General features: G+C 34.6%; 5 protein-coding genes and 1 non-coding gene across 18 annotated transcripts; 4 read left to right on the forward strand and 2 right to left on the reverse strand.

Annotated features, from left to right (window-relative positions):
* Positions 1–1,371: 1,371 nt before the first annotated feature.
* LOC147924674 (U6 spliceosomal RNA) lies at positions 1,372–1,474 on the reverse strand. Its single transcript, XR_015587874.1, has one exon. It is a non-coding gene; the product is annotated as a U6 spliceosomal RNA (small nuclear RNA).
* Positions 1,475–7,498: 6,024 nt separating this feature from the next.
* Positions 7,499–8,162, forward strand: LOC104758131 (uncharacterized). Its single transcript, XM_010480950.3, has one exon. The coding sequence runs from the start codon at positions 7,525–7,527 to the stop codon at positions 7,855–7,857; it is 333 nt and encodes a 110-aa protein (XP_010479252.1). The 5' UTR covers positions 7,499–7,524; the 3' UTR covers positions 7,858–8,162.
* A 2,715-nt stretch (positions 8,163–10,877) lies between these two features.
* On the forward strand, positions 10,878–12,125 carry LOC104758132 (large ribosomal subunit protein uL18c). The gene is made up of 3 exons (XM_010480951.3): positions 10,878–11,267; positions 11,508–11,669; positions 11,779–12,125. Exons 1-3 carry the CDS (start codon positions 11,064–11,066, stop codon positions 11,926–11,928), a joined length of 516 nt encoding a protein of 171 aa, XP_010479253.1. The 5' UTR covers positions 10,878–11,063; the 3' UTR covers positions 11,929–12,125.
* Positions 12,126–12,206: 81 nt separating this feature from the next.
* LOC104758133 (fanconi-associated nuclease 1 homolog) lies at positions 12,207–16,794 on the forward strand. Of its 12 annotated transcripts, none has more exons than XR_015586973.1 (15): positions 12,207–12,443; positions 12,528–12,630; positions 12,711–13,099; positions 13,202–13,297; positions 13,398–13,662; positions 13,759–13,821; positions 14,284–14,358; positions 14,462–14,577; positions 14,692–14,762; positions 14,910–14,997; positions 15,071–15,211; positions 15,283–15,447; positions 15,574–15,847; positions 15,936–16,169; positions 16,247–16,794. XR_015586973.1 is itself a non-coding variant. In XM_019239216.2 (15 exons), the coding sequence occupies exons 1-15, from the start codon at positions 12,351–12,353 to the stop codon at positions 16,688–16,690; spliced, it is 2,658 nt and encodes an 885-aa protein (XP_019094761.1). In that variant the 5' UTR covers positions 12,207–12,350; the 3' UTR covers positions 16,691–16,794. The 12 variants fall into 12 exon arrangements, 6 of the variants coding, with proteins under 6 accessions (XP_019094761.1, XP_010479255.1, XP_087351821.1 ...); XR_015586974.1 differs by having other exon boundaries at positions 16,291–16,794; XR_015586976.1 differs by having other exon boundaries at positions 15,293–15,488.
* A 1,417-nt stretch (positions 16,795–18,211) lies between these two features.
* Positions 18,212–21,212, forward strand: LOC104758136 (putative metal-nicotianamine transporter YSL8). 2 transcript variants are annotated; one of them, XM_010480956.3, is made up of 6 exons: positions 18,212–18,937; positions 19,117–19,274; positions 19,377–19,474; positions 19,558–19,692; positions 19,785–19,974; positions 20,046–21,212. In XM_010480956.3, the coding sequence occupies exons 1-6, from the start codon at positions 18,478–18,480 to the stop codon at positions 21,171–21,173; spliced, it is 2,169 nt and encodes a 722-aa protein (XP_010479258.1). In that variant the 5' UTR covers positions 18,212–18,477; the 3' UTR covers positions 21,174–21,212. The 2 variants fall into 2 exon arrangements, with proteins under 2 accessions (XP_010479258.1, XP_087351825.1); XM_087495699.1 differs by having other exon boundaries at positions 18,352–18,937; positions 19,357–19,474.
* A 22-nt stretch (positions 21,213–21,234) lies between these two features.
* On the reverse strand, positions 21,235–23,455 carry LOC104758135 (DNA-binding protein RHL1). The gene is made up of 5 exons (XM_010480955.3): positions 22,860–23,455; positions 22,643–22,753; positions 22,474–22,560; positions 22,156–22,388; positions 21,235–21,827 (listed from the first exon to the last, which is right to left on the reverse strand). The coding sequence occupies exons 1-5, from the start codon at positions 23,268–23,270 to the stop codon at positions 21,533–21,535; spliced, it is 1,137 nt and encodes a 378-aa protein (XP_010479257.2). The 5' UTR covers positions 23,271–23,455; the 3' UTR covers positions 21,235–21,532.
* Positions 23,456–27,156: the final 3,701 nt, after the last annotated feature.

Here is a 27,156-nt window from a genome sequence, read left to right on the forward strand (position 1 = left end):
GCTCATGTGAAAAAGTCAAAAACCAATATTACTCAAAGTAAAGGGGCCTAGATTGGCATAATAACCAAGTAAATCTCCTTGAGATAAAGACACCTAAAGCCCCTTTACTCAACGCTACTTCGTCATGTTATTATGACAGTGGCAATCTCTTCATCCATCATGGAAGAAGTATCGATAATCTTTGACCTCACATGTACCAATATGCTTCATAGCTTTTGGCTCAAAGCTCTCAAGAATCAATTGTCGATTAACCTTATCTACCTTGTTTATCTTTGCTGCTTTGTTATTTTGGCATTGGGGAATACCTATCTCAAGCTTGTTTTAAACAATAGATTCTCAGAATCCTCATTGCTATGTATTTGTTATCTTCTTTAATGGAATGAAAACAAATGTTTGTTCAAAAAAAAAAAAACCAAGTAAATCAATCACTAACCCGAATGCTGCCATGCATATTCTACTTTACCCATAATAACAATTCTCTGATTTTGGATTCACACATGTCAGTAACAAGCATCCTACAATTCATACGAATTTTAGCCCCAAATTTGATGGGTTTTTTTTTCCGCAACTTTCATTGATTAAGCCCAAAATGGGCAGCATTACAAGGTGAAAAAAACGGAGCCCAACTAACTAAAGCCCAATAATAAACCTAATAGTCTAATACACAGTAAAACACAAATAGGTTTAGCACGGGACACGTAGATAACACGTGTTAACTTAGGAAGTTGGGGTGGACAAAACGAAGGAGTCACACCGCCTTCCTTCCACTGGCTGTGTCTCCGATCTGATCCAAAATTTTCGATTGTAGAATCATCTTTTTCGCTACAGGGATCCATTGATCTTCAGCTTTTTTGCTCCGAATATCACCACTATCCTTCTGCATCTTCCTCCGAGTGATAAAAAACAAAAGCCCCATGAATCTTCAGATTTGTGAAGCACCGGAAAACGGGAGATGGCTAGATTTCAGATTAGTCGCAAAACTTTGCTCTCCTAAACTGTTCTTCACCCTCCACAAAATTCCTCCTATCACGATTCTCAAACTTAAAAAGAAACCATCATACCAAGCCAATTACGGCAATTAATAAATGTATGAGGATTTACTCTCCTCTTGCTTGGAATCGAGCAATCTGATGGTTCGAGACCTCTGAATCACCACTCAGCTTTGACCTCCTTAACATAAAAGAGATCTACATAGCTCTGCAAAAGGAAAAGAAAACATAAAAAACTTAGCCATAAGGCTAAGTAGAAACTCGCATCTAAGCGAGATATTGAAACCGGACTTAGCCGGAAGGAAAAGCCGACAACAAAAGTCGATGAAATATTATACAGCAGCTTCCTCTCTCTGAAAGATTTAAGAGAGAGAAGAGAAGAAAAAATTTGGACCATTTCTCGATTTGTGCGTGTCATCCTTGCGCAGGGGCCATGCTAATCTTCTCTGTATCGTTCCAATTTTATTGGATGTTCCCGAAGGGACTAAACAATCGAAAATTGTTTATTGTAATCTTTCGTGCTTGAAAACCGCAGTTGTGTGTATGTCTATGCGCTGACAAGTGCCCTTTTAGTTCAATAATATTTTATTCTTAAGTGATCTATGTGTCTCTTGGTGTCATACTATAGATCTAACTCATATTAATAAGTTAGACTACTTGTCTCGATTATATTAATGGCTAATTTTGAAACTAACCTTTATATATGTCTTACTTATTATATAAATAACAAAAAAAAATTCCAGCCGAATTAAATTAATAATTAGAGATTCATTTTTTTAATATAGAAATAATTATTTATTCTTATTTATGTATAAATTTTATTTTTATGATAGTTTAAAACTTTTAAAAAATTTTATATTTAATATTTTAATAAATTTAGAATTGACACTTGTCGACATCTTATCAATATAATTAAGAGCAACTTTGATACTAAGCTTTATACAATAAGATATAATTATTCTTTTTAACTTTTTTTTTACTATTCTTAATTTGATCTTTCATCATGTACGAACTTACTAAATGATATATCCAGTACATCTCTTTTGCTGGTTCTTCAGAAGAAGGGTGCTTTGTTTTCTTTATTCTATTGTCTCTCTTTAGGTTTTATTGCCGGTTATCTCTTTTTTTAGTTTAAGGTATCGTTTTCTTTTATTTTTGGTTGTAATATTTCTGTTTCGTAGTTCTATCTTTAGACTCTGGTGACATATATGTTGTCCATCGACTTACTGACTCTGGGGACATCGATGTCGTCTGCTGACTTTAGCTTTGTATTTTACCTTTAGTTCCACATATCAATAAAAATTCCAGTTGACAAAAAAAAACTAAATGATATATCCACGACATTATACTTTTCAAAAAGTATATGCTCTGAATTATTCATATAATTATTATACAGTAATTATCTATTATACTATTACTTATTAAATATTAATTCTAACACAAGTAATAAATATATGTCTCACCCAGAGTTAAGCTTACAATAGTAGAAAGATTTGAACAAGAAAAAAGAAAAAAACAGTAGTAGAAAGATTCGGTGGGACGATATCCGAGGGATGATTGGTAGAAACCACAGACACAGAGTCATACACCTAACTTTTGGACCGACCAAAACCTTCACTTCCCCCTAGACTTAACGAACCAACAAACAAACAAACACCAATTTTGATTTTCATAATATATCAATATTTCTCCAATTAGTGAATAATATGATTACTAAATTACTAGTATATTATAATACATATATATATATATATGGATTGTATAAAATTAATGTATATATTGATATTAAAGACTAAAGAGAAGTAGCAATATCTCACCACATCAATTTTATAAAGTAATTTAAATATGTAATATTCATTTTTATTTGATAAATCTGATATTAACTAAATATTATAGCTTTACTTTCTAATTTCTTACAACATTTTAACTATATTGTATAATCATTTTCATAAATAATGTGTTCTATTTAAAAATGAATTATTTCATTTCAAAATATAGATAATATATAGGTGTATGTTCGAAAGGACGATGTACTTTTAATATAAAATTTTCGAATAGATAATAAATATTTGATAATAAACATTAAAAATATTAACTAATATATGAATTTATGATTTACGAAGAAATCTTAAATTAAAATATGTTAAAGTTATGTTAATGAAAAGATGATGATTACTAAAATAATAAAGGATGAGAGCACTTTTCAAATTATATATATTTTAAGCTATTATTTTTTTTTTTGCTACTTTGAAATTAAATTAGTTTAACCATACACAGTCAAGGAATTGTTTGATTATTCACTTTTTGAATCTGACAACCATCTATTTAATCACATTTTCTCCTTCGTTATTTTCAAACTTCAGTATTAACACATTTTATTCTTCATTTTTCATGTCATAATATGTTTGGTAACGAGTAAAAAACTGTACTAATGTGTGACCCAGATTTGTAGCATAGTGTTTTATGCTAATTATATCGTTTTTTCTTATCATCCAATTTAATTGTATATTGCAAGTTGTCGAAAAGGAGAAGAAAAAAAAAAACTAAATTAATATGTGGCTGTTATTAATTGCACATTGGGTTAGAGTTAGACACAATGAATAGTATACATCCTAATCATAAGGATTCAAATTCCTTACATTGCAGGCAATATGTTTTGATGGATTTATTAAACTTATGGAGTACATATGACTTCTGCGAAAAAGATAACTAATAATAAAAACACAAAGCATTAACTACTTGTAAGTTGTAAGCAATTCAATTAAATTCACCGTGTCTCGAGGTCGAGGGTACCTCCAAATGTGTGATCAAAGAACTACGAACCTAATCATGTTCACATATTATATAAAAGATTATACTATAATATTTGAAAACCAACTGAAAAATAATAAATTCTTTGACTCAAAATTAGTTCGTTGGCATGTGGTATATTGCTACTAAATCATTAAAGCTAATTGAATTTAGGAGTTGATCTTTCAAATTCGTTGGCTCATTATACAAAGGAGAAATGGGGGTCTATAACGTTGTCTTATGATCCTTATGGTTGACAAAATGATAATACTATTTTTGGTTACAAAGTTAGAATCAGAAAATTGACGGTGTCTTTAAGTAAAAGAGTTCTGAATGAGTCTCACATTCTTTTTTTTTTTTCTTTTTTTTTTTTTTTGAACAACGAAATGAGTCTCACATTCATAAACACTAATTAATGCATGTAATGTAACTTTTTTTTTTTTTTTATGTAATGTAACTTTTGTTCGAACTAATTAGTAAGAGTGAGTTTTTTAGTTATACAGAAAGAATAAAATGCATGCACTGTCACGAGTCGATTCCTCTGATCATTGCTCATGCACATTTAGCTTTTGGTCTTCTTATACTTATTTATAATATTGAAAACTTTGAAATCATTTATCAAAGTTTCATTACATATTGTACCTTTAAGCTACGCTAATGTTTTATTATCACTCTTTGGATCCCTTCTACTTTAAATTTTACATAAACGTGCCCGGTGCCTCACAAATGCAAAAAGGAATCTTGTTAATTTGTTTTGGTATTTTTCGTTTATTTTTATAAATAGGATCCTATTATACATATTGTGTTGTGTGAATACGATTAAAATAACACGAATAGCCAAAAGTCAAAAAAAATTTATATAACGCACTCACTCACGCAGAACTGGGAGAAAACAAAAAAAAATATCACACTGAGCTGCAGAAGTCAAAATACGATTTTTATAATCTAAGGGATTTTTTTTTTTTTTGAAGAAGAAGTGTTTTCTAAATTCAAAGGGTTTTACAACGAAACATGTCTAGTTAATACATAATAATCTAATTTTTTTATAATTTCAAATGACATCTTCAAATAGTTTATTACATATCTAAAATCTTGTTTATAAAAACAAATAGAAAATATGTAATAACGTTACATACACTCGAGTTTTCTTAAAAAACAAAAAAAAAATAGCACCGTAAAAGACGTCTTGATTGGTAAACTAGTGGTATGACGAATCATATAAAAATAATGTTTAAAATACAATCATTACACGAAAGAAATTATTTTGCCAAAATACATATACTCCACTGTGTATAACTTTTGTTATGGCCTTCGTAAAATTAATTATGCCGTTCCACATGCTACCAATGAAAACTAGAATATGTTATCTACGACTTACATATGTCAAGATATAATCATTGATTCACAAAATTAAATAAAAATAAAGTTTTCAAAATCGTAAAAAAATATTTTATTGGCAAGAAAAAAAAGAAGAGAAAAAACTACTAGTAAATAAGGAGAGATGTAGAATAGAAGGAGAGAAAGATAAAGACATGTGGAGAGTCACATGGGATTCTCTGCGCATTACTCTGCCCACCTCAAACTTCTAATCCATTGGGTTCTTGACTTGTTAATAATAATTCACGTTTACCCATCTTTGGCTACAACATTGTTATCACCTAACAATTCGTTAATTTCCATCGGTCTTACTATCTTGAGAATTGATTTCTAGCTTTTTTAGTTTAGTGAGTTAAGGTAGGTAGCTTGACTTGCTGATTAGGTTATGCTCATCAGTTGATGGGTTTGTATATATGGTAAGCGTTACTAGCCTTCCATCAGTTTATAGCCGTAAACTTCACTCACACTCACACACACAATCTCCAAAGTCTTAAGTCCCAACGGTAGATAACATTCCTAACTCCTAAGTCCCAACGGACGGTAGATACCATTTGTGGGTTTTAATAATCATATGAAACATTCATTACACATTTGACTATATATGTTGGTACATGTGTCAGCATTTGTGTGAAAGATTTGAGTATTTTGAGAGAAAAATATCTAGGAAATGACGCAAAGACCAATGAATTAGAAAAAGTGATTGGGTAAAAACATAAATAGAAAGTGAGACCCCAGTAGAAAAGTAGATGTAAGTGTTTGGTGTTTGTCGTAAGTAATAAGAACCGGAAAGGCAAATTCTTGACTTTTTCTTATCATTGTCATGTGTCATGTGCCTGCCTATTCATAACTACCAATGAGTCCCAAAAAAATATCTACCATGGAATTTCAAAAATATCTTACCAGGTTTTTTTTTTTTTTTTTTTTTTTTTTTTGTTAAAGGGTATTCAATTAATAAACATATAATGCCCAATGGGCTATTTCCGGAGTAGGCCCATATACATAAATCCATAGGGTCCAACTCATTTACAGTTAACCAAAACTAAACCGATGGAAACAAAACCGGTCGGGTTCACAGACCGAACCAAACCGGGAACCATGAAACCCTAATCTGCAGAACGAAGAACTCGTTTGCAGCCGCCGCCCATACTTGCGGATACTCAGCCGGAACAGGACCTCCGGTGAGCCTGGACGACGGTAGCCGAACAGAGACGGTGATCCAAGATCCGTTTGCCGTCCTGCCACCGTAGAGCCGTTTTGGGAAGGAGGAAGAGATCCGATCTGCCTTTTGTCGAGGAGGTTTTCACGCTCAGTCGTGAGAGAAAGAGGCAGCAGGGAGTAGATAAGCGGGCCTTCGATGGTGGTTTAGCTTCGCCGGATCGGAGACTACCTCCCCTATCGTAACCGATCCCGCGAAGCCTCCAAGATCTCCAATCCTCCGATCTATCTGCCTTCTTCTCTCGTTCGTCGCTGTGAATCTCCCTCTTCCACTCCGCGTAGCAACTCCTTCGGCAGAGCTCTTGCCATCGGCGTCTCGCGGATTCTTCTCCTCTCCACTGCTCCCTTGATTTCGTCCATCAGCTTCGCCGGTAACATGCAAAGAGTCGCGAGTGAAGAACCATGGGCCGAGGGGTCCTCGCAGTCACCGGAATTGACGGAGGACCCAGATCGGAGCACGAGCTTGTGGTCAGAAGAAAAAGAAACGGTGAGAGAGAAAAATCGCCGCGCGTGTATAGGTTTATGGTCAGAAATCGCTAAATGTTTAGTTTCTAGAAACTGGTTTAGAATATATAGAAAACTTTTAGTCAAAAAAATGTTTATTTATTTATGTTTATATCGAGCTAGCCATTATAGTACTCTAAGAGCCAATTATGACTTGATCGAAATGTTAAAGCGTTGGTTCTCTACTTTCTTAGGTATAGAATGGGAAGACTCGAGCCGGTTCAATCATCATAAACCAATGACTACAGTAAAGGATGTAAATAGTTCAGTAGATTTAACTCTAGTCGATACATCTATCAGTCTCCACATAAATGCACAACCGACTTACGTAAATTGGCTTGATCAGTAAAGTGAATAAGTAGTTCTCCACATTTATGATAACCGGTTGAACTATTTTGAATGTAAAAGTGAGAGAGAAGTGGTAAAATTGTTGTAAGTGTGTGAACAAAGGAGAGATCACGTGGGAGGATAAGAAATACGAATTGATGGGTTCATGGGAATGCTCTTATCGCGGATCTTGCCTCTCTTGACCACTCTCTCTCTCCCTTTCTCCAATATTTTTCTAATTTACAAATTCCTTAATTAAAATATTATTTAAAAAAAAATTAGAAAGATCGTTTTTGTGTTCACATGTGGTGTATAAATATACATGGAAGCCTCTTCAATCCAACTCCAAAAGAGAAGCATTATTTTCAAGAAAACAAAAAATCTAGTTTTTAAAGAAGAAGAAAAAAGCATAAAAATGGCTTCATGGAAGAAAACAATCGCAACACCATTCAAGAAAGCGGCAACATTCTTCAACCAGCCGCAGCAATCATCATCGCCAAATAGCCGCCACGCAAACGCAAAGGCGAGAGAAGAGCACGAGAGACGAACCGTGCAAGAGCTTCAAGGTGACGTCATGGCTTGTGGTTATGAAGATGTCCTCGTCATGTGGTCTATTCTTGACAAGTCAAACTCTTCAAACAATCTCACTTCTTGATTTTAGTTTCTTGCAATCAAGAACAACGAGAAAGGAATTCAAATTTCCCTCTTTTTCAATTTCCTCTTCTTTTTTTTTCCCCTTTTTTAATTAGGTGTATATGTTGTATAAGCCCGCCATGTCTCTCATCATGATTCTCCTTATCTTTAATGTGGTCGTGGCTTTTTAAATTTAGATTTTAGTGAATTTTTATCCGAAGTCTAGTTTGGATTCGGATGTTTGGTAATCCCTGTGATGATCTATCTAATTCACGGTGAGATTTTTCATTTTAGTTTGGAACAAATGAATCCAAGTCTTTTCATGTTGTTGTTGGCCTTCAATTCCGGTTTTATGTACATTATTTAAGCGGTTTACGCAACCATAGATGAATGATGGAATCGAACTAGTGGTATAATAAGAAATACTTATAAATATAACTAGTGGAGGATAACAATGTAGTTAATTTAATTAGAAGATGTAAGCTTATAAGACTTTGCACTATCTCTCAATAACATTTTTCTAAGTCTCAATGGGGGATGATAATGTTATCCACACTCTCTTATCCAATAGCCTTTCAGAATTCAGACACTAGACTTGAGCTCATTGATTGCTATAAATCATTTGGAATTTTATAAACAACCCCAATGAAACAATGATTTTAACTCTAGTGGACCAAATTTGTTTTTACGTTTTTTATTGTTTGGTGGGAAACATGCATGAATGAGCCAAAACTAGCTTAAAAAGGCGATTGCCGACAAATAAAAGAGAGGTGATTTTCTGTTATGTGCATTTTCTATAAATTATTACGTGTTACATTTTGTTACAAAAATGTCTACTTTGAATGTAGGTTTTATGACATTTTATTGTTGGCTTGGTTTCATTGCTATGGTTAAGTCAGTTTCGAAGAGATCAAACCAAGTTAAACAGATTCTTTTGGTTCAGTACAATCCCGTTTGGCATGTTTGGTTATTTTGCCAGCCATAACAACAGATCTTAATCCTTTAATAGTAGAACATGTGAGAAACAATAATCATAAACAACACATCAACAATCTTCATATACGATGGTGTTCAGAAAATATACATATAAGATTACAAAAACTTGGAGAAAAAAAAACTAAAATGATAAAACAAGGTGACAGCCCTTAAACTTAGGAAAACCCCAATGATTGAATCCAAAATAAAAATAAGAAGAGAGAACAAAAAAAAGAAGTACAGCCGTATAAGGCAGTGTGTGAGGTAATGTGATGAATGATAAGCTGTGAAATTTTAATAAATTGAAAGTGGGACAACATGATTCCTATAACGTGCCTTGTCTTCTCCATCATCTTCATTAACATCCCTAACATGTTCAAACATCTGATCAGAGAGCTGGCCTCACTTCTGTGCAACCTAACATGGCCCCCTTTAAAGGTCAAATCCATCTACAAAATTTTGGAAGTTCATGTACAAGCCTTTAATAACAACATCTTTTCGATACAGGACACAGAAACAACATAAGTGAGATATTTCTAGCCCACGAGTCTAAAAACTATTGGTTTGATCAGTAATCATTGGTCTACTGTGTATAACACTATATACTATAAAAGCTTACATATACCAAAATAAAGCATATATTTACTTTCTGGTAAAATATTGAGAGCTACATGGATCTATGTAAAGGTTAGTCTAATAAAGATCATCATTATGCCATACAGAATTATTTTGAGTTTGTGCTATCAATAAATGTACAATTGTTTGTAGATCCACCACTGGCTTTTCACCATAAATTTCTTCCCTTTTCTGTCAATGTCATGGACACAAATTGTTGTAGAGATATTAATTATGTTGTCATCTGATCTTAGTGTTTGGTTTGTAAATTGTTTGCAGGCTTCTATTCTGTTGGAACTTGCATCTTATATCAAATGACTTGCACCAAATTAAAAGACCCTTTTTCATGTTTGGTTATGTGACGTTATATCTTAAGAGAGCTTATATAAACTTGAGAGATAAATGCACATAATTAATCAAGGAATCTCATGATGAGCCAGCTCAAAATGATGGAACAAGAGATCCTATTACAAAGTTGATATGAAGTAGATAAATAAATAAAACAGAGCCTTAGGATGTGTCATAAAGTTTACAGCCTCAAACTTACCCTTTTACCGTTATAAATTACCCGTAATAACTCTAATAATTTCAATAGTCTAATACATGAATCAAGAGAAAGATTGTACACTTACTAAAGGAAACTGTTAAAGTTGTTGTGCTTAGTTTCACTATTGCCACAAATATTGGAATTTAGTTCAACCGCATAATACGAGAGAACTTCATCCTTGACACAGATTCTAGCATCAAGCTAACTCTCTAAAGTTAGTTTAGGTCCTGAAAGAGAACAAGAGTCAAAACCGCATTGAGCCTGAAACCAGTGAGGCTCTACTAAGTTGTTGTAGATCACCTCTACTAAGGCCACAACGGTAGAAGCTTTGTTTAACCGCAAAACGAGAGAGGTAAAACACGCAGTGATGTCAGGACCTTCAATACTCAAAGTCTTGCTATAGATTCTAGCAAAATCATCAGGAACACTCTCGAAATGGTTTATGTTGTGAAAACCACCAAGTCTCGAAAACAAGACAAATCCAATGATGGAGTTCACTCGAAGATCAAGCTGAAAAAGAACAAAGGAACAAAATGGCTAGCTCCACTAGATTCCCGTTTGTTCTCCACTAGATTCCCGTTTGTTCACCAAAATGAGTCGTGTGCTAAAACTTACAACTGTTGTGTTATGAGTTCTAGAGAGAGGGCGATCTGAGTGAAAAGGGTATTTGTACCGTTAGCCGTCGATCTCAATGTCTAACGAACTAGTACAAGACTATCAATAGTCATGAAATATGCAAATAGGATTCAAACAAAAGCAATCAAATTTAATGTTGGAGGATATGTTCAATTATTTCGAAAAGACCCTAAATTTTGATTTTATTGCACATTTCGTCCCTATCTATTTTTAAGTGTTTGATCCACCCCTATCTATTAAAATGGTAAAAGATTATAAATTGAGAAATTGACACAAAAGGATGAGAAATGGTAGAAGAATTAAAAAACTTTGTAACACTAGGGTCCAAAAAATAAATAAGCAAAATCTATAGACTGCAAGAAAAAGGGGATAAGGCAGAAGGATTAGCTTTATACACACTGAGCTAGAGAGCAGAGCGAGCAAGCCAGAGAGAGAGAGAGAGAGAGTGACCAAGTATGACGAGCGTGAGTGGGTGTGGGTCGGTGAGCCTAATTACTAACCGCAGTACGTTTCTGGGTAGCGGACTTCAACACCGTGCCGTTTTCCTGAAACCATGGTCGTCGTCTTCTTCGATTCAGTCTCGGCCCATGGTCGTCGAATCCAAAACCAAAACAAGCACCGAAGATCGAACCGCCCGCCATTCTCGTATCCGTAAGAAGGTGTTCTGTTTCTTCCCTCTTTTAATTTTATCGCCGGATTGTTCTAGAATTAGAATTAGTGTTTAATTGTTAGTTGGAGACTAGTTTTGGATTAGTGAATTGGCGATGAAATTGAGTGTTTTAGAGTCTGAGACCACAATGTAACCATGTTGTTGTAATTAACAAATTGAAGCAATGTATATGTAATTGAGTTTTGTTAATGTGTAGTGAGTGAATCTTGTGGTTACACTTTGGTGATAGGTTAACGGTACAACAGAGAGGCCAAGGCTATGCGTATTCCGTTCAAACAAGCATCTTTATGTTCAAGTGATTGATGATACTAAGATGCACACTTTAGCTTCAGCCTCTACTAAGCAGAAACCTATCTCTGAAGAGTTTGACTACACTTCTGGACCAACCATTGTAAGTTCTTTCTCTTCTAATTTCGAAATTGGCACCCATTAGAGAATGAATCTGTGGTCAAACCATATAGCACACTCAACTCGATTTCTCTTTCGTTTTTATTGAGTAGGAGGTAGCGAAGAAAGTTGGGGAAGTGATAGCAAAATCTTGCTTGGAGAAAGGGATCACAAAGGTGGCCTTTGACCGTGGTGGCTACCCTTACCATGGACGTATTGAGGCTCTTGCTGCTGCAGCTCGTGAACACGGTCTTCAGTTTTAATCCGTCATTTTTCTTTCCTTTGTTTCTTTTCTGAGGAACTGAAAATGTTCAATCTTTTTTCTATGATTTTGGTATAGCCAATCAAGTCCCCCCTGAACAAACATGTATCCAAACACACAAAAGTATCATAAGTTGCATAAGAACTGCAACTTCAGTGAATCATCAAGCAAGAGTAGAGAATTTTCTTTAGTTATAAATAATTGTTGTATAACTGAGTGAGAGTTTTCTTATTTCTAAAAGTTTAAAACCAATGGAAAATAGATAAAACCATTTAAAATGAAAAAAAAATGACCAAAAAAAAAAATGAAACAAAAAATCAAAAAGACAATCTCCAACCAAAATATTAAAATGGTAAACGAAAATGGAAATAGAGAGAAACTGTAGCGCCAATCTCAAAACTTCCCGCGTACGTCGCCGTGGAAATGCTCACCGGACGGGAGAGCTTGCTCCGGGTCATCGGAAAACGTCGGCGGTCTCTTCCTAATCGCGACCTTCTTCTCTCCATTCCTACTCCGGTATCCATCTTTTCCCCTCAAAGTTTTCCCATTTTCCCTCAATCGTATCAAAGTAACTCTCTTTAATCCCAAAAATTCCCCTAGGATTCGTTGAATCTCGAGGTAGACGATCTAATCTCAGTAGCCGGAGACGACGGTCGTTCCTCGGAGAATCAGGCTCCTCTCGATGACCCGAGCAAATTCTCTGGTGGTTTTTTTAGGAGTTGTTTTTGTCTCATCTTCTTCATTAGGGATTTTGAAATTAACAAACTTTTTCAACTTCCTCAGATGATTTGAGTCCATCCACGAGGAAGAAACGGAGATTAACTCAGACCACTCTTCTTCAGTCAAGTTTCTTGTCAGTGCCAAAACGATCTGAAAATGGTCTTGCAATCTGTACCCAGCAGCAACCAATACTTGATTCTGAACCTTCTGGATTCAGTTTGGTGCAAAGAAGTGAGCCTAGTGACTCCATTTGCTGCAAGGTTGATGATGGTTCATGTTCTCCAAGAAATGAGGAGATTTTGGAAACTGTGACTTTAGATGAAGCCAATGGTGATGCTATTCATACCTTTATAGTTGGTAGGAAGTTTAGTGATGTTCTGAATTTAGAAAGTGGGGGTAACATTTGTCTTTTGAGACATCCTGAGAATATTAAGGATCGGAATGCTATAAAGGTTTTTATCCTTTCCTTTAACATTATTGTCTTCTTGAGTGTGAATTCTTGTCTCTTTATCTGTTGGCTACTAAAAAATATTGTATTTGTCGTTTCACACTAGGTTGTTTCTGCAGACTCTGAAATGCTTGGGTATATACCTAAAGATATCTCCCAGTGCTTGTCTCCGCTTATCGATGAGTATGACCTTAAGTTTGAGGTTGGTGACTGATTTATATGTCTTGTTGTTGTGCTTGCTCTGATATAAGTTGAAAAGTTAAGATATACTTCTTGTTGTGCTTGCTCTACATTCTTTGCAGGGAATAATAACATCTGTTCCGAAGAATTCTTCTGAAGCTGTTCCCATTAAAGTTCTTTGTCACAAGATGACATCTGATGGTTGGAAGGAATGTGAGTTTTATGAAGATTTTAGACCTATTTGGGAGAAAGTTCTTCAGGCTGTTGAGCATCAGATGCAATTTCCGCCTAAAACAACTAGATACCAGTTTAACTTCAACGTAATACTACAAGAGGTTCTAAGAAGCTGCTCTCACCTATTCACAGCCGATGAAAGGGCACTCTTGGGTATTTCACATATGATTTTTTTTTGGGTTTCCTTCTTGATGTTGTTGGAATGATTGATTTACTGTTAGACACTCTTCTTCCTTGTTTTGGTTACAGAATCTTTCCCCTCTCTTTCCGAAGATAGCCAAAGACTTTTTGTCCGTCTTTACACACGAAAAGGTATAGACATTATTAGATTTCGGTTTTGCATTACCCCTTGTAGTTTTATTTCGTTTTATTTGTAACTGTTTTTAGACAAACTTCTATGAATGAAGCGATGTTGAACAAGTAGTGTCCCTTTCTTACCTATTTTCATACATTTGTTAGTGTCTAAACACTTTGTTTTCTGTCGTTTCGAATAAACTGCAGTGGTCAGTGATTAGATTCTGATGGACAGTAGGTAGAATGATGTTAGGTTTTGTTGAAAACTATATGTTCCCAGTTGCTGTGTCTGGGCAACTGGAGCTGGATTCTTTGCTAATTTGTAGTTGCTTTTCTGGTGGCCACGACCCTAGTCTGATTTGTACAGATACCTTTCTTTGCTATTGTAATTGTCCCAGAAACACTCTTGCTTGAATCACTAAGTTCAGTCCTTATGCGCTTTATGATAATTTTGTGAAATGTTTGGATATTTTTGTTCAGGACCTTGGTTTAGGCTATCAAATATTTCATACCATGAGGTGTCTGATTCTTTTCAAGCCGTGAAGGATCTAACAGGTAAATGATATGTGCTTGTCAACACGTTCAGACACAGACTAAGAAATTCTTCTGGTTGCTAAACTTTCATATTAGAAAAGGCTTATATCTATATGACGTTCAGTCAGGGGATTTATGAGCTCAGTGAAGGACGCAGATGAACTAGATTCCCAAAAAATGAAGGAGATCATAGAGTTGCTAAACGTCACTGAACTTCGTGATATCTTATCTATGAACAAGGTTGGACCACACTAACTCAGAGATATTGCTCTGTATATTGGAAGTATTTGTGTGAAAGGTTGTAGTTCTCTTATTGGTTTGCTTGATATATGGTGTGCTTTATTGGTGGTCCAGGTGTTCAGTCGAGGCTCAAGAAAGAGAGACCTTATTTATTCATTTTGCTCTTGTTATAATGATGAAACGAGGTTTGTTTGTAGTCCTTTGTGATGCAGCGACATATACTCTCATATTTATCCCGCTGCAACACTTTGTAATAAGATTTTTGAAGCCTCTCTCCTTTTGTAGCAGTTTCTGTTTCTCTCTAAGGTTGAGTTGTGTTGTTTAACTTTCAGGATAAATCTAGCAACAATGATTCTAGAAAAAACAGGACTTTGTGCTAAGATATCCAGTACAGCAGACTCTCTCATATGGCGTATTGAGGTGAATTTTGGATTTTTACTTGCAGATATTAATCAACTTTATTTTAGGAAATAAATCTGGTTTTATGTTGCAGAGGCTTTTCTTCCTCAATGGAGAGCAAGATTTATCCTCTTTTGTATTACTGGATCTCGGTATTATCAAATACCCAAGTTACAAATGCATTGGGTCAGAGCAAATATTTTCAAATCGGACAAAGCTTCTAGCATATGAAGAGGTGTTTACTTGTCTATATTGAGAATAAAAACAGGCTTGTTTGTCTACTCTATCTTAAAGCTTCAATTACAGGCCATTGAAGTGGCTCAGTTGATGGATGAATCTCTTGACATTGAGGATTCTCGGACAGTGTTGAAATGCATCATGATTTCGGAAACCCGCATATTCAGTTCGTCTTTGGATTCTGCGCACCATGCTGCATTTAACTGCTTTACCGCGCCATGGGTTTACTCAAAGGTGGTTCTTTTAGGAGTTTCCTTTCTTGAGAATCACAAGAGGCATGTGAAAACACTCATCTTGTTTTTGACTTATTCAGATTCTCTTTGTCTTTTTGCTTGTTGAAACTTGTGTCTGTGGTTGCAGGTACAACCAAGCAGCTTATCTACTGAGGCGGTTGCTCAGTTGTTTCAATTGTGACAGGAGACGAGGATATTGGACAGTCAGGTTATCAACAGACTTGGAGCATATGGGACGTCCAAATGAAAGCCTTACAGTAGCAGAGCAGGGACTATTAGATCCTTGGGTGCGTGCTGGTTCACGAGTAGCTTTGCAAAGGCGCATTCTTCGTCTGGCAAAACCTCCAAGACGCTGGAAAACTCCCACCTTTTCAAGTCTCGACGATAAGAAGATCCCTGAGGTTGTTGTTCTACTCCAAAGATAAGAAAGATATAGAAAATAGAATTCCCGTTCAATCTTGCCCTCAAACATCCAATTTTGCATTTCAGGTTACCATTCAAGGGAGATCATTGAATTGTGAAGTTGGCATGAGAAACAGGTTTTATGGGGAAGACGGAGAACAATGTGGAGTTGAGCAGCTCGCATTACAGTATTACAGTGGAGAAGGAGGAGGATGGCAAGGAATTCATACAGAGAGTAGCATCTGGTTAACGATTTTTGGGCTTATCATGTGGGACATTCTATTTTCCGATGTCCCGGGTGTTTTCCAAACCCGATTCCAGGTTAATGAAGCTCACTACTTGTTTCACGCAACGAAATGAAAGTGCTCATTTGATTCTTTTTTGTTCCCCTTGTGCAGACTGCTCCATTTGACTTAGAGACTGAATCCTTTTATCTAACCAGGAAGGAAATGATAGAATCTCAGCTCGAGAAAGTTGCAAACGGAATGGCTGAAGAAATACTAATCATATCATATGAAACACACCGTGGAACAGCGTGCAGGGGAGTGGCTTGGGAGCGGTTTACATTAGAGGAACTGAGAGCAGCAGTGGCTTGTGTTGGAGGTGTGTGTGTAGCATCGCTGTGCCGGCATTTAGCTCAAGACTATAGGAGCTGGTGCAGTGGAATGCCTGATCTGCTACTATGGCGGTTCAAGGAGAATGGTTATGAAGGTGAAGCTAAGCTTGTGGAAGTAAAATCAGAGAAAGATAGATTATCGGAACAGCAACGAGCCTGGCTTCTACTTCTAATGGATTCAGGCTTTAATGTTGAGATTTGCAAAGTAAGACCACTGCTTGTTTAATTAAAACTTAATTAGAGAGATTAAAAACGATTTGAACATGAACACATACATACACATGATTGGATTGGTTGCATAAGGTTATCAGAACTTTTTTTGTTTTTTAAGGATTTGTTTTTTTTTTCTTTTCTATTTGCTGTTGCTTTCTTTGTTGGAGTGAACAATAGAAACACGTGTAGATGATGCTAGATTTGATCAAGTAGCCGTTGTGTCTTGTTTGTTGTACCATGTAAAGAAGACTAAATTTTGTTCTTCATCAACTTTTTAAAGAGATTCGTAAACTTGGACAAAGTGTGGTGGTCCTCACATGTTGTAGATATACTAGATAGATCTTATTTTATGCTTTATATTGCTTTTATATTTATTTTTGAGACTTTTTGTATCATTTTCTCTAGAGGAATATGCCATTTTCGGGTGGGAATTAGAGGATAATTCTGAACTCAATTAGTTATTACAATCTTCTACATAAAATTCCACAAATTTATGTAGTTGTAAGTTTAAATATATTAATAATTATTATAGATCTTATTTTATGCTTTATATTGCTTTTATATGTATTTTTGAGACTTTTTTTGTATCATTTTCTCTAGAGGAATATGCCATTTTGGGATGGGAATTAGAGGATAATTCTGAACTCAATTAGTTATTACAATCTTCTACATAAATTCCACAAATTTATGTAGTTGTAAGTTTAAATATATTAATAATTATTATAGATCTTATTTTATGCTTTATATTGCTTTTATATTTATTTTTGAGACTTTTTTGTATCATTTTCTCTTGAGAAAAATGCCATTTTGGGTTGGGAATTAGAGGATAACTCTGAACTCAATTAATTATTACAATCTTCTACATAAAATTTCACAAATTTATGTAGTTGTAAGTTTAAATATATTAATAATTATTATAGAATTATTATCTATGAATTGATTTTAAAAAAATTAATATTGTATTTACATAGTATGTACTATGTAGTTAGGGGTGGACAATTGGGAACCCGAAACTGAATTTTATGGGGAAGCACCAAAAATTTCCGAAACAGAAAATATGTCTATTTAAATTATGGGATGGAATGAGAATTTCCCCAAAAGAAAAAAATATCCATGTTATACTTAAAATAAAAAAATGTTTGCAATCATGTAGTGAACATGATTTCTCTTTCTTTTAATTTATCTGATGTAAACATGTTTTAAATGTAGGTATGTTTATAATCGTTAAAACTTTAAAAAAACAACTATGGTATGTATATGTTTTCACTTAGTGGTATGCACATAACTACAGAGTACTCTTTCCGTTTTATAATATAGAATGTTTTGTGAAATTTTTTTGTTTTAGAATATAAAACGTTTTCAAATTTATATATAACTTTTAGATTTATTTAATGCTTTATATTATACATTTATATTGATTAAACTTTTTAAAAGTAGTTATTTATTAATATGTGTGTTTTTACTCAAAAGATCTTATGAAACTGACGGAGTAACATATATATATATATAGTAATTAAATACTTAAATAAATGCAGAAAAAATTATTAAAAAGACCAAAATACATAGGTTGCAATTTCTTAGAAACGAGTCACAAGATAGCGACAACAAGAGCCTTAAGCAACAAAAAAAAAAGTAGTTAAACTATAAACCATTGTCTGATGAGAGAGATGAAGAAGTCTTAAGTTGACTCTCTCTCTGAAAAATCTTCATTTGTCCTTATTACATACAATATATTACTTCTCTTCTTCTTCTTTCTTGTTCACCATCTCTCTCATTTTCGCAGATCTAAAGAGAAAAACCATGAATAGGGGAGATTTAACCCCTGACAGAGATCGTCAGAGTGAGGAACATGAGTTGCAAGAGACTCGTTTTAGTCCTGAATTAGACAGGGTTAAGAGTAACAAGAATGTTAGAAGAGAATACCAAAGAGAAGAAGAAGACAGAGAGGAAGTGGAAGAATCTGTGGAAGGGATATTCGAAAGCAGAGAGGTTCCTTCGTGGAAGAAGCAATTAACAATTAGAGCTTTTGTGGTTAGCTTTGCGCTAAGCATTTTGTTTAGCTTCATTGTGATGAAGCTTAACCTCACTACAGGAATCATCCCTTCCCTTAATGTCTCTGCTGGTCTTTTGGGGTTCTTCTTCGTCAAGACATGGACTAAGATGCTTCATAAATCTGGTCTTTTGAAACAACCTTTTACCAGACAAGAGAACACCGTTATTCAGACTTGTGTTGTTGCTTCCTCAGGCATTGCCTTTAGCGGTAATATAAACAAGAACCCCTCCATCTACAAGAAGTCAATATTTTGAATCAATATCGGTGTTGTGATCTTTTTATTATAAAAAGACAAAATCTTTGAGGTCTTTTGACTTTTTCCTTCAACACATAATTCACCTGACCCTTATTTTTCTCTCTTTTCTGGCTAAATTTGATTGCAACAGGAGGATTTGGGACTTACCTATTTGCAATGAGCCAAAGAATAGCTGACCAATCAGGAGACGCTTTCCGTGGCGTTAAGGACCCTTCTTTGGGTTGGATTATAGCTTTCCTCTTTGTTGTCAGCTTTCTTGGCCTCTTCTCTGTTGTTCCTCTTCGAAAGGTTTTGATTTATTCTGTTTCTTTCTTCTTGTTCTCCTGTTAATATCGAGAGAGAGATTGAGCAACTGATGTAATTCTTATAGTTACCCATATGTGTTTGCAGATAATGATAATTGACTTCAAACTACCATACCCAAGTGGCACTGCAACTGCTCATCTTATCAACAGCTTTCATACTCCTCAAGGGGCAAAGCTAGCTAAGTATGAATGGGACTTCCAGTTTCATAAATTTAACCTACATTTTTGAGTTCTTCTGCTTATTGACTTGTGCTCTCTGTATGCAGGAAACAAGTCCGAGTGTTGGGAAAATTCTTCTCCTTCAGCTTCTTTTGGGGTTTCTTCCAATGGTTCTTTACTGCAGGTGAAAATTGTGGGTTTAACAGCTTTCCTACTTTTGGACTCAGAGCTTACCAATATAAGTAAGCATTATGATATTACATTGTCTTTTTAGCTCATTAACTGGTTTGTTTTCTTGTCTTTGGCTCATAAGCTGATTTTATTGTCTCCACAGGTTCTACTTTGATTTTTCAGCAACATATGTAGGTGTTGGTATGATATGCCCATACATAATCAACATCTCTCTTCTATTGGGTGGAATTCTCTCTTGGGGACTAATGTGGCCTCTCATTGAAACCAGAAAAGGAGATTGGTTCCCTTCTAGTGCTGACTCTAGCAGCATGAGCGGTCTTCAAGCTTACAAGGTAAACTCCTCCATCACTCACTCTCTTAGTACGCCGCTTCTGCTCAAACATTTTTCCTTTGGCTTCTTCAGGTGTTCATAGCTGTTGCTATGATCCTAGGAGATGGTTTGTACAACTTTTGCAAGGTGTTGACCCGAACCCTGTCAGGACTAGTCTCGCAGATCCGAGGTAAAGCTGGTTCGAGAACCTCTCTTGAACGCGAAGAAGAAGAAGACCCTCCTGCTTCCCCATTAACCCCAAAGATATCTTATGACGACCAACGCCGAACAAGATTCTTCCTCAAGGACCAAATACCTTCTTGGTTTGCTGTTGGAGGCTATGTGGTTATATCTGCAGTATCTACAGCTATACTCCCTCACATGTTCTCTCAGCTGCGATGGTACTACATTCTGGTCATTTATGTCTTTGCTCCTATCTTAGCTTTCTGCAATGCTTATGGAGCTGGACTCACTGATTGGTCACTAGCATCAACCTATGGAAAGCTCGCCATATTCACAATTGGAGCATGGGCTGGTTCTGATCATGGAGGTCTTCTGGCAGGCTTAGCAGCTTGTGGAGTCATGATGAACATAGTGTCGACAGCTTCAGACCTGACGCAGGATTTTAAGACCGGTTACCTAACATTGTCATCTCCAAGGGCCATGTTTGTGAGCCAAGTGATAGGAACAGCAATCGGCTGCGTGGTTTCGCCCTGCGTGTTCTGGCTTTTTTACAAGGCGTTTGATGATCTCGGCCTCCCAAACAGCGAGTACCCTGCACCGTTTGCTACTGTGTACAGAAGTATGGCTAAACTCGGTGTTGAAGGCGTCTCGTCTCTACCAAGAGACTGTCTTGTGCTGTGCTACGCGTTTTTTGGTGTAGCCATAATCATTAACGTAGTAAAAGATGGTCTTGGTAACAGGTGGGGAAGGTTTGTTCCTCTTCCCATGGCTATGGCTATACCGTTTTTCTTAGGGCCTTACTTTGCGATTGACATGTGCGTGGGGAGTTTTATTTTGTTTGTCTGGGAGAGATTAGATGCGCCAAAGGCTGAAGCTTTTGCAACAGCAGTGGCTTCTGGTTTGATATGTGGAGATGGAATCTGGACTTTGCCAAGTTCAGTGCTTGCTATAGCTGGAGTTAAACCTCCTATTTGCATGAAGTTTCTCTCATCTGCAACTAATCATAGAGTCGACAAGTTCCTGAATGGATCCTCTTAGTTTTTTTTTAATGCTCAATGTGATGGATCTGTTGAAGAAGTAAAGTGTAATGATGTTTCAATTTTGAAAAAAAAAATGATAAAAGGTATATTGTCTTGATCACTCAGTATAGATACAGGAGAGACGGTTTGCTTTTGTTGTATTAAAATGAGCAGAGATGATATTTATACATAACTCGTGAACACAAACTATCGATTAAGCATGATGAATCCATTATCCAATTCTTGCTTTGTGCAACATAATCATCAGTCTCGTAGCAATTTCTCATTCTCCATCTCACACAAACATAACTTAAAAACTGTTCATTCTCCCAGCAAAAAAGAACAACAGACCTCTAGTTTCTTCTGGAAGAGAGTTCTTTAAGCTTTTGAAGACGATTTCTTCGCCTTGGAAGTTCCAGCTGTTTTCTCCTCAGCTTTCTTGAAAAGGTTAGCCACCGTAGCTTGAACGAGTTTATTGTCTTTGCACTTTGGTTTTTCCATTTTTGCCGGGAGTTCTGTAGGCAACTTGCTAGCTGATGCTGTAGTACCATCTTGAGATTCCTCACGGCCTCTTGTTGAAGATTCAGGTTTCAACTGAGTTTTCTCATCTTCATCAGATGTATAATTGCCTTCACTTTCATCAGAGGAGACCTCTGGAGAAGTTTCTGCAAAGCTGCAAGACACGTTTAAAGAAAGGTTGTTAAACCTGATAGCTACTTAGATAGCTCCCATCAACGGAAAACTACAGATCTTAGAAAGGAGAACGAAACAGACTAGTCACATAGAGGCAAATGTATATACACAACCAATAGAAAAACCTAAGGATAACACAAAAAAACTAGACCACGAGATATTTACAAATCAAATGAACAGGAAGTGATTCCCCGGAAATGAATCTAATATCTCATCAAAATCCACAGCAGAGACTTTCAGATAAACGTATCATTGCTAGCTCAAAAGAGTGTGTTTTTAACTTAGTGAAGAAGTTGAAAGGATCATACTTGAATTTCTTCCCAGAATTTCTCTGAGACTGTCGGACTGGTGTAAGTTGGAGTGGTGGTGTTACTTGAATCTTATCGTCTAAGAATTCTCCATCATCAGACAAAACATCCTCCATCTCAACTTCAGGTGAATCTGTCTCTGTTGGTTGGCTACCAGTTTCAGGAGTCGCTAGCGTCTTGACTGAAGCTCCACCTCCTGCACCTCCTTGGAAATCAAACTCCGTTTGCTCTGCCTAATACCAAAGAAAGAGTACTTCTCTTATCATATCAACATCATCTCTGTGAAAACTAAAGACTTGGAGAGAAAATGTATCCAACCTGAGCCAGTTCTTTAGGGAAATCAAGACGAGCTTCTTCAGGATTCTCCTCTTTTGTCCCAATCCACCATGACTCAGAGAACACAATCTACACAATAAGCATTGCCAAAATTACTCTAGAGTTCAAGACACACAGAAAAAGAGAATGAACTGTAAAAAAAGAGACTAACCATATTATCAAAATAATCATCACACAAGACATTTTTGCCTCCTCTAGAGAATTGAAGAGTCAAGTATCTGTTCTTAGGATACAAAATCGTCCCAAAAAGCTTCATACGACCCTAAAAGAACCAACACTTTCAACGATTCAGAACACATAAAGCAGCAGTAACGCCTCAACATAGCGTAACACAAGTGACCCAATTTAGGGATCTAACCAAACCTAACCTGGGGGAAATTGAGGTAAAGGACAGGGTTTTTAGTAGACAATCGATCGAGATCGCCGATGGTGGCGCCGGAGATAGGAGCGAGAAGTCCAGGGAAGGAGAAGAGGAAACGATTTTTGCGCTGAGACTTGCGGATGATGTCGGTGCCATGGTGTTTCAGAACTTGCTTTGAAGGTTTGAGAGATGAATTAGATTTCGCCGGAGAATCAGAGAGCAGTTGGTTATTGAGAGCTAGGGTTTTTAATCTCTTCCTCTGTTTCGACTCTGCATCGTCTTTATCTGCTCCTTTTGATCCACCTTTCTTCGACGATGAAGCTCGTACCATCTCACTGCTTCTACTACTACTCCCTCTCAATTCTAATGTCTTCTTCTTCTTCTCCACTAGTTTTATAGGATTTGTACAAAGTGTCATTTTTTGGCTCACCTTTTTTAAATTTGCTTTTTTACCAAAAATAATTTAAATTTATAATTTTTTTATCACTTAAAAAACTAAATATTGGAAACAAAATTCATAAAATACATATTTAATAACAAATGTTATATCCAAAAAGAATATAGAACAAAACCATCCCAAATTATTTAAATTTCCTGTTATTTATGAGTAAATTTCAACAAATATATAAAGTTTATAAACAAATATCTAAAACATCCCTATTTAGAATATGTAGCATTATTAATTATTTATAACTTTAGTTATTCTTATTTGAAGCAAATAATGTTCTTTTAAGCCGAACGAAAACAAATAAAGCAAATAATGTTCAATAGTTATTCTTATTTGAAAACAAATAATGTTCGATTAATCTAATTGTGTATTTTTGTTCTTGAATTTAGTTATCCTAAATAGTAGTAAAAACTTGAATGAAGTTCAAGAGAGCAGAGAAATTTATGAGTTATGATCTGGGAAAATAAGAAATAAAAAATTATGTATTTTTCAGGCAAAGAAAAAAAAATTCATGTATTTTTCTGGCAAAAAATAAATAGTTTGTGTTTTTTTCTGGAATTTTTTCAAAAATAGTAATGCTGTCACAATACCGTTAACGGTCGTAACAGATACGAGGAGAAACTGGAAAAATAATAGTTCGTGTATTTTTATCAACTAAAAAATAGTCTGCGTATTTTTCTAACAATAAAAAAAGTTCATGTTTTTTCTGGCAAATATTAAATAGTTGGTTTTTTTTTGAGAATTTTCCCCTTCTCTTTTGGAATGAGAACCAACAAATAACCTTGAAAGGGTTCGTGTACTATGTATTTATTGCGTTGTTTTGATTGGTCTAAGCTAACCACTAAACCACAAACCACTATAATTATTCTTTGTTGATAAATCAATTTCACATTTTCACAAAAAAAATGATGTAAACATGGTTTACAATTTAAACTTTTATATCTTATATAATTAACCAAAAACCAAAAAAAAAGTAAAAAACAAAATCAGGTAATTTCTGAAAAAAATATAAATTAATTATTTAAAGTTTCCTGTTTATTTATGAATTAATTTCAACAAATATACAAAATATATATTTGAAAGATCCCTATTGAATATATGTTCAATTATTAATAATTTATTACTTTAGTTATTGTTGTGCTAGAGTGTCTCATCATCTTAACTGCAAGTAGATATCTTCTAAATAGAGAAGTTCATGAACGGTAGTCATTTAATTTAGCAAATTGCTTATCATATTTAGCTTGTATGTATTATGCACCGAGCTCCACCTCTTAGTGAGCGCCACATTCTCTTTAAGTCTGTGGGTCCATGCTTATCCGACGGTTTCTACATCTGAGAGCTTTTAATAACTTGTTTTGCTGATCATACAAATCAATACATGATCTTTTCCCATGTTTTTTGCCTTCGAAGAAAATAATGTTTTTTTTTATAGACACCTCATGTAGATATGTCAATTATTTATATCTTTTTGTGTGTCCTTTTTGAGAAAAGGAAAGGATATAATACATATTTTGAGTTACAAACTGAAAATATTAAGACTTGTGTTAAAATAATGTATAAACTAGATAGTGAACAGCTTGGGAAAATATTTATGTAAATTTAGATTTGTTTGTTACAAAATAATAGTAGAAAATTTATTGGGGAATTGGGTTGTATAACCCAAAAAAATACTAGAATTTAAAAACTAACCATAGTAACTATGTATCTACTATATACTCTATATTTTATGTATTAATGACATCTTTTACCCCTCTATTATCCTATCTCCAACCACCACCCCTACCTCCATCCACCGCTCATCACCACTGCCGACAACCTCCGGCGAGCATACCTCCAGCAAGCATCTCCGGCGAGTATCTCCGGCGACCCTTTCCGGCGAGTATCTCCAGCGACCACCTCCGGCGAGCATCTTCAGTGAGCATCTCCGGCCACCATACCACCGCCGACAACCTCCGGCGAGCATCTCCGGCGACCACCTCCGGCCACCGCCTCCGGCAACCTTCTCCAACCGCTGGCCTCCGGCCACCGGCCACTGTCTCTGACCAAGAGCCACCATGCTCTCCACCACCTACAAACACTAAAATGGTAATTTTGTTATACCCTCATCCTAATCTTTAAATTTTTTCAAATATGGTGTTATTTTATACTATGGTTTTTTTGTTTTGGTTATTGGGCAAATTCACCCAAATTTATTTATATATTCTATACATTTTCTAAAATAATATATTTAATTTACTTAATTTCTTACTCCGATTTTGACCCGTAGTCGGTACTACTATTTTGCTTTGGGTGCAATATCAAATTCGTTAATTATAAACTCGGTAAAGTCTTTAAAAAAAAAACTCAACAAAACATGTGTTGACCCATGATCTGGTATTACAAATTGATGTGATCGTGTTTAGAGATCTTAATATACCAAATTTATAATAGTAATTGGTGTTAATATCAACACCATTGCAATTATTGGTATAACATGTTAGTATATATTAACTTTATATGTGAAAATTATAATTAGATTATGTATATGTATATTGTCAACATTATACACTTAGTATTATTTATATAGTGAATATTGTGTATAGAAATAAGTTTTAGTCAATTAAATAGTTTGTTATTATTTCCTAAGATTTCTGAAATAATAAATAGAATTTGTCAAATAATTTCAAAACTATTTTTTATTATTTTGTAAACAAATGTAATTTTTTTTGTTAGTTATTAGATTAATTAAAATACAAAAGCATTTTCGTAATATGCCACATCAAAGCTGGTTAAAGTTATAACAACATTGCTTAAATAAGTGTATAGAAATATTTTAAAAATATAAGCAATGTTGTATCTTAGTTTTAAAATATATATGTCATTTTTTTTTGGTGAAATAAAATATATATGTCATTATTAAATGATTTAGATATGCTAATATTTAATCTTAGTTTTTTATAAATAAAATTAAGTTTTATAATTGTTCTAAAAAGTTTGTTATTGTTTTCTAAGATTTCTGAAACAATAAATAGAATCTGTTAAATAACTTTATTAAATAATTTTGAAAATATTTTTTTATTATTTTATAAACTAATTAAAAAATTTCTTTTGTTAGTTATTAAATTAATTAAAATGCAATGGCATTTTTTGTGATATGCCACATGAAGTTTCCCATGTGTGAAGTTTTGGTGAGAAGTTATTGGATAAAGAAGTTGTACCTCTTTTTTTTTTTTGTCAAGTTGTACCTCTTTTTCTGAATAATATATTAATATATTATTATTTTTCTCAATAGAGTTAGGTTAATAATGTTGTATATTGACAGTTTTTTTGTTTAAATTTATTTAATTCAAAAATAGAATTATGAAGAAATTCTTTTTTCATTTTTAAAAATATATGATTTTTTTTTACTTATTTTGACTTATTTTTATTTTCAGATAAGTTTAACAAATTTCCCGTTTTATCTTTAAATATATTAACAATTTTAGATTTCACACAAGTCAACATTTTGTCTATATATTTTACATGTGTCACGATCATATTAATGACTAATTTTGAAAGTCAAGCTTTATATAATAGAAAAATAAGATGTATATAGTCAGAGTTTCTTAATAAAGAAATATATGGTATTAGTCAATGAATACAGTTAAGATAAATGTAAATATATTTGTGGAAAAAAATATATCAAGATAAACATTTTATAATGTGTTTAACCTACTTGACCCAATCTATCTATAAAATGGGGTAAACTGGTAAAGTAGAACACAAAATAAAAAGAAGAAGAAGAAAATATATGTCTTTGCTCTACTATCGCCTTCACTCTTCGTCAAAAGTAATGTTTTTTTTCCTAGAATGATTTTTGTTCTTGTAGCGACAGTTG

Source organism: Camelina sativa, chromosome 17, assembly GCF_030686135.1.
Source record: "Camelina sativa cultivar CO46 ecotype springtype chromosome 17, ASM3068613v1".
Lineage (NCBI taxonomy): Eukaryota > Viridiplantae > Streptophyta > Magnoliopsida > Brassicales > Brassicaceae > Camelina > Camelina sativa.

Excerpts from the sequence above, each read along its gene's own strand:
- LOC104758131 (XM_010480950.3), top strand. The coding sequence starts at position 7,525 with ATGGAAGCCTCTTCAATCCAACTCCAAAAGAGAAGCATTATTTTCAAG.
- LOC104758132 (XM_010480951.3), top strand. The coding sequence starts at position 11,064 with ATGACGAGCGTGAGTGGGTGTGGGTCGGTGAGCCTAATTACTAACCGC. Across the intron at positions 11,268-11,507 it reads ATTCTCGTATCCGTAAGAAG|GTTAACGGTACAACAGAGAG; the intron begins GTGTTCTGTTTC and ends CTTTGGTGATAG. Across the intron at positions 11,670-11,778 it reads ACACTTCTGGACCAACCATT|GAGGTAGCGAAGAAAGTTGG; the intron begins GTAAGTTCTTTC and ends TTTATTGAGTAG.
- LOC104758133 (XM_019239216.2), top strand. The coding sequence starts at position 12,351 with ATGCTCACCGGACGGGAGAGCTTGCTCCGGGTCATCGGAAAACGTCGG. Across the intron at positions 14,359-14,461 it reads AGCCGTGAAGGATCTAACAG|TCAGGGGATTTATGAGCTCA; the intron begins GTAAATGATATG and ends TATGACGTTCAG. Across the intron at positions 14,578-14,691 it reads ATATCTTATCTATGAACAAG|GTGTTCAGTCGAGGCTCAAG; the intron begins GTTGGACCACAC and ends TTGGTGGTCCAG.
- LOC104758136 (XM_010480956.3), top strand. The coding sequence starts at position 18,478 with ATGAATAGGGGAGATTTAACCCCTGACAGAGATCGTCAGAGTGAGGAA. Across the intron at positions 19,693-19,784 it reads CTCAGAGCTTACCAATATAA|GTTCTACTTTGATTTTTCAG; the intron begins GTAAGCATTATG and ends TTGTCTCCACAG. Across the intron at positions 19,975-20,045 it reads GCGGTCTTCAAGCTTACAAG|GTGTTCATAGCTGTTGCTAT; the intron begins GTAAACTCCTCC and ends TGGCTTCTTCAG.
- LOC104758135 (XM_010480955.3), bottom strand. The coding sequence starts at position 23,270 with ATGACACTTTGTACAAATCCTATAAAACTAGTGGAGAAGAAGAAGAAG. Across the intron at positions 22,754-22,859 it reads TTTACCTCAATTTCCCCCAG|GGTCGTATGAAGCTTTTTGG; the intron begins GTTAGGTTTGGT and ends TGGTTCTTTTAG. Across the intron at positions 22,561-22,642 it reads ATGATTATTTTGATAATATG|ATTGTGTTCTCTGAGTCATG; the intron begins GTTAGTCTCTTT and ends CTTATTGTGTAG.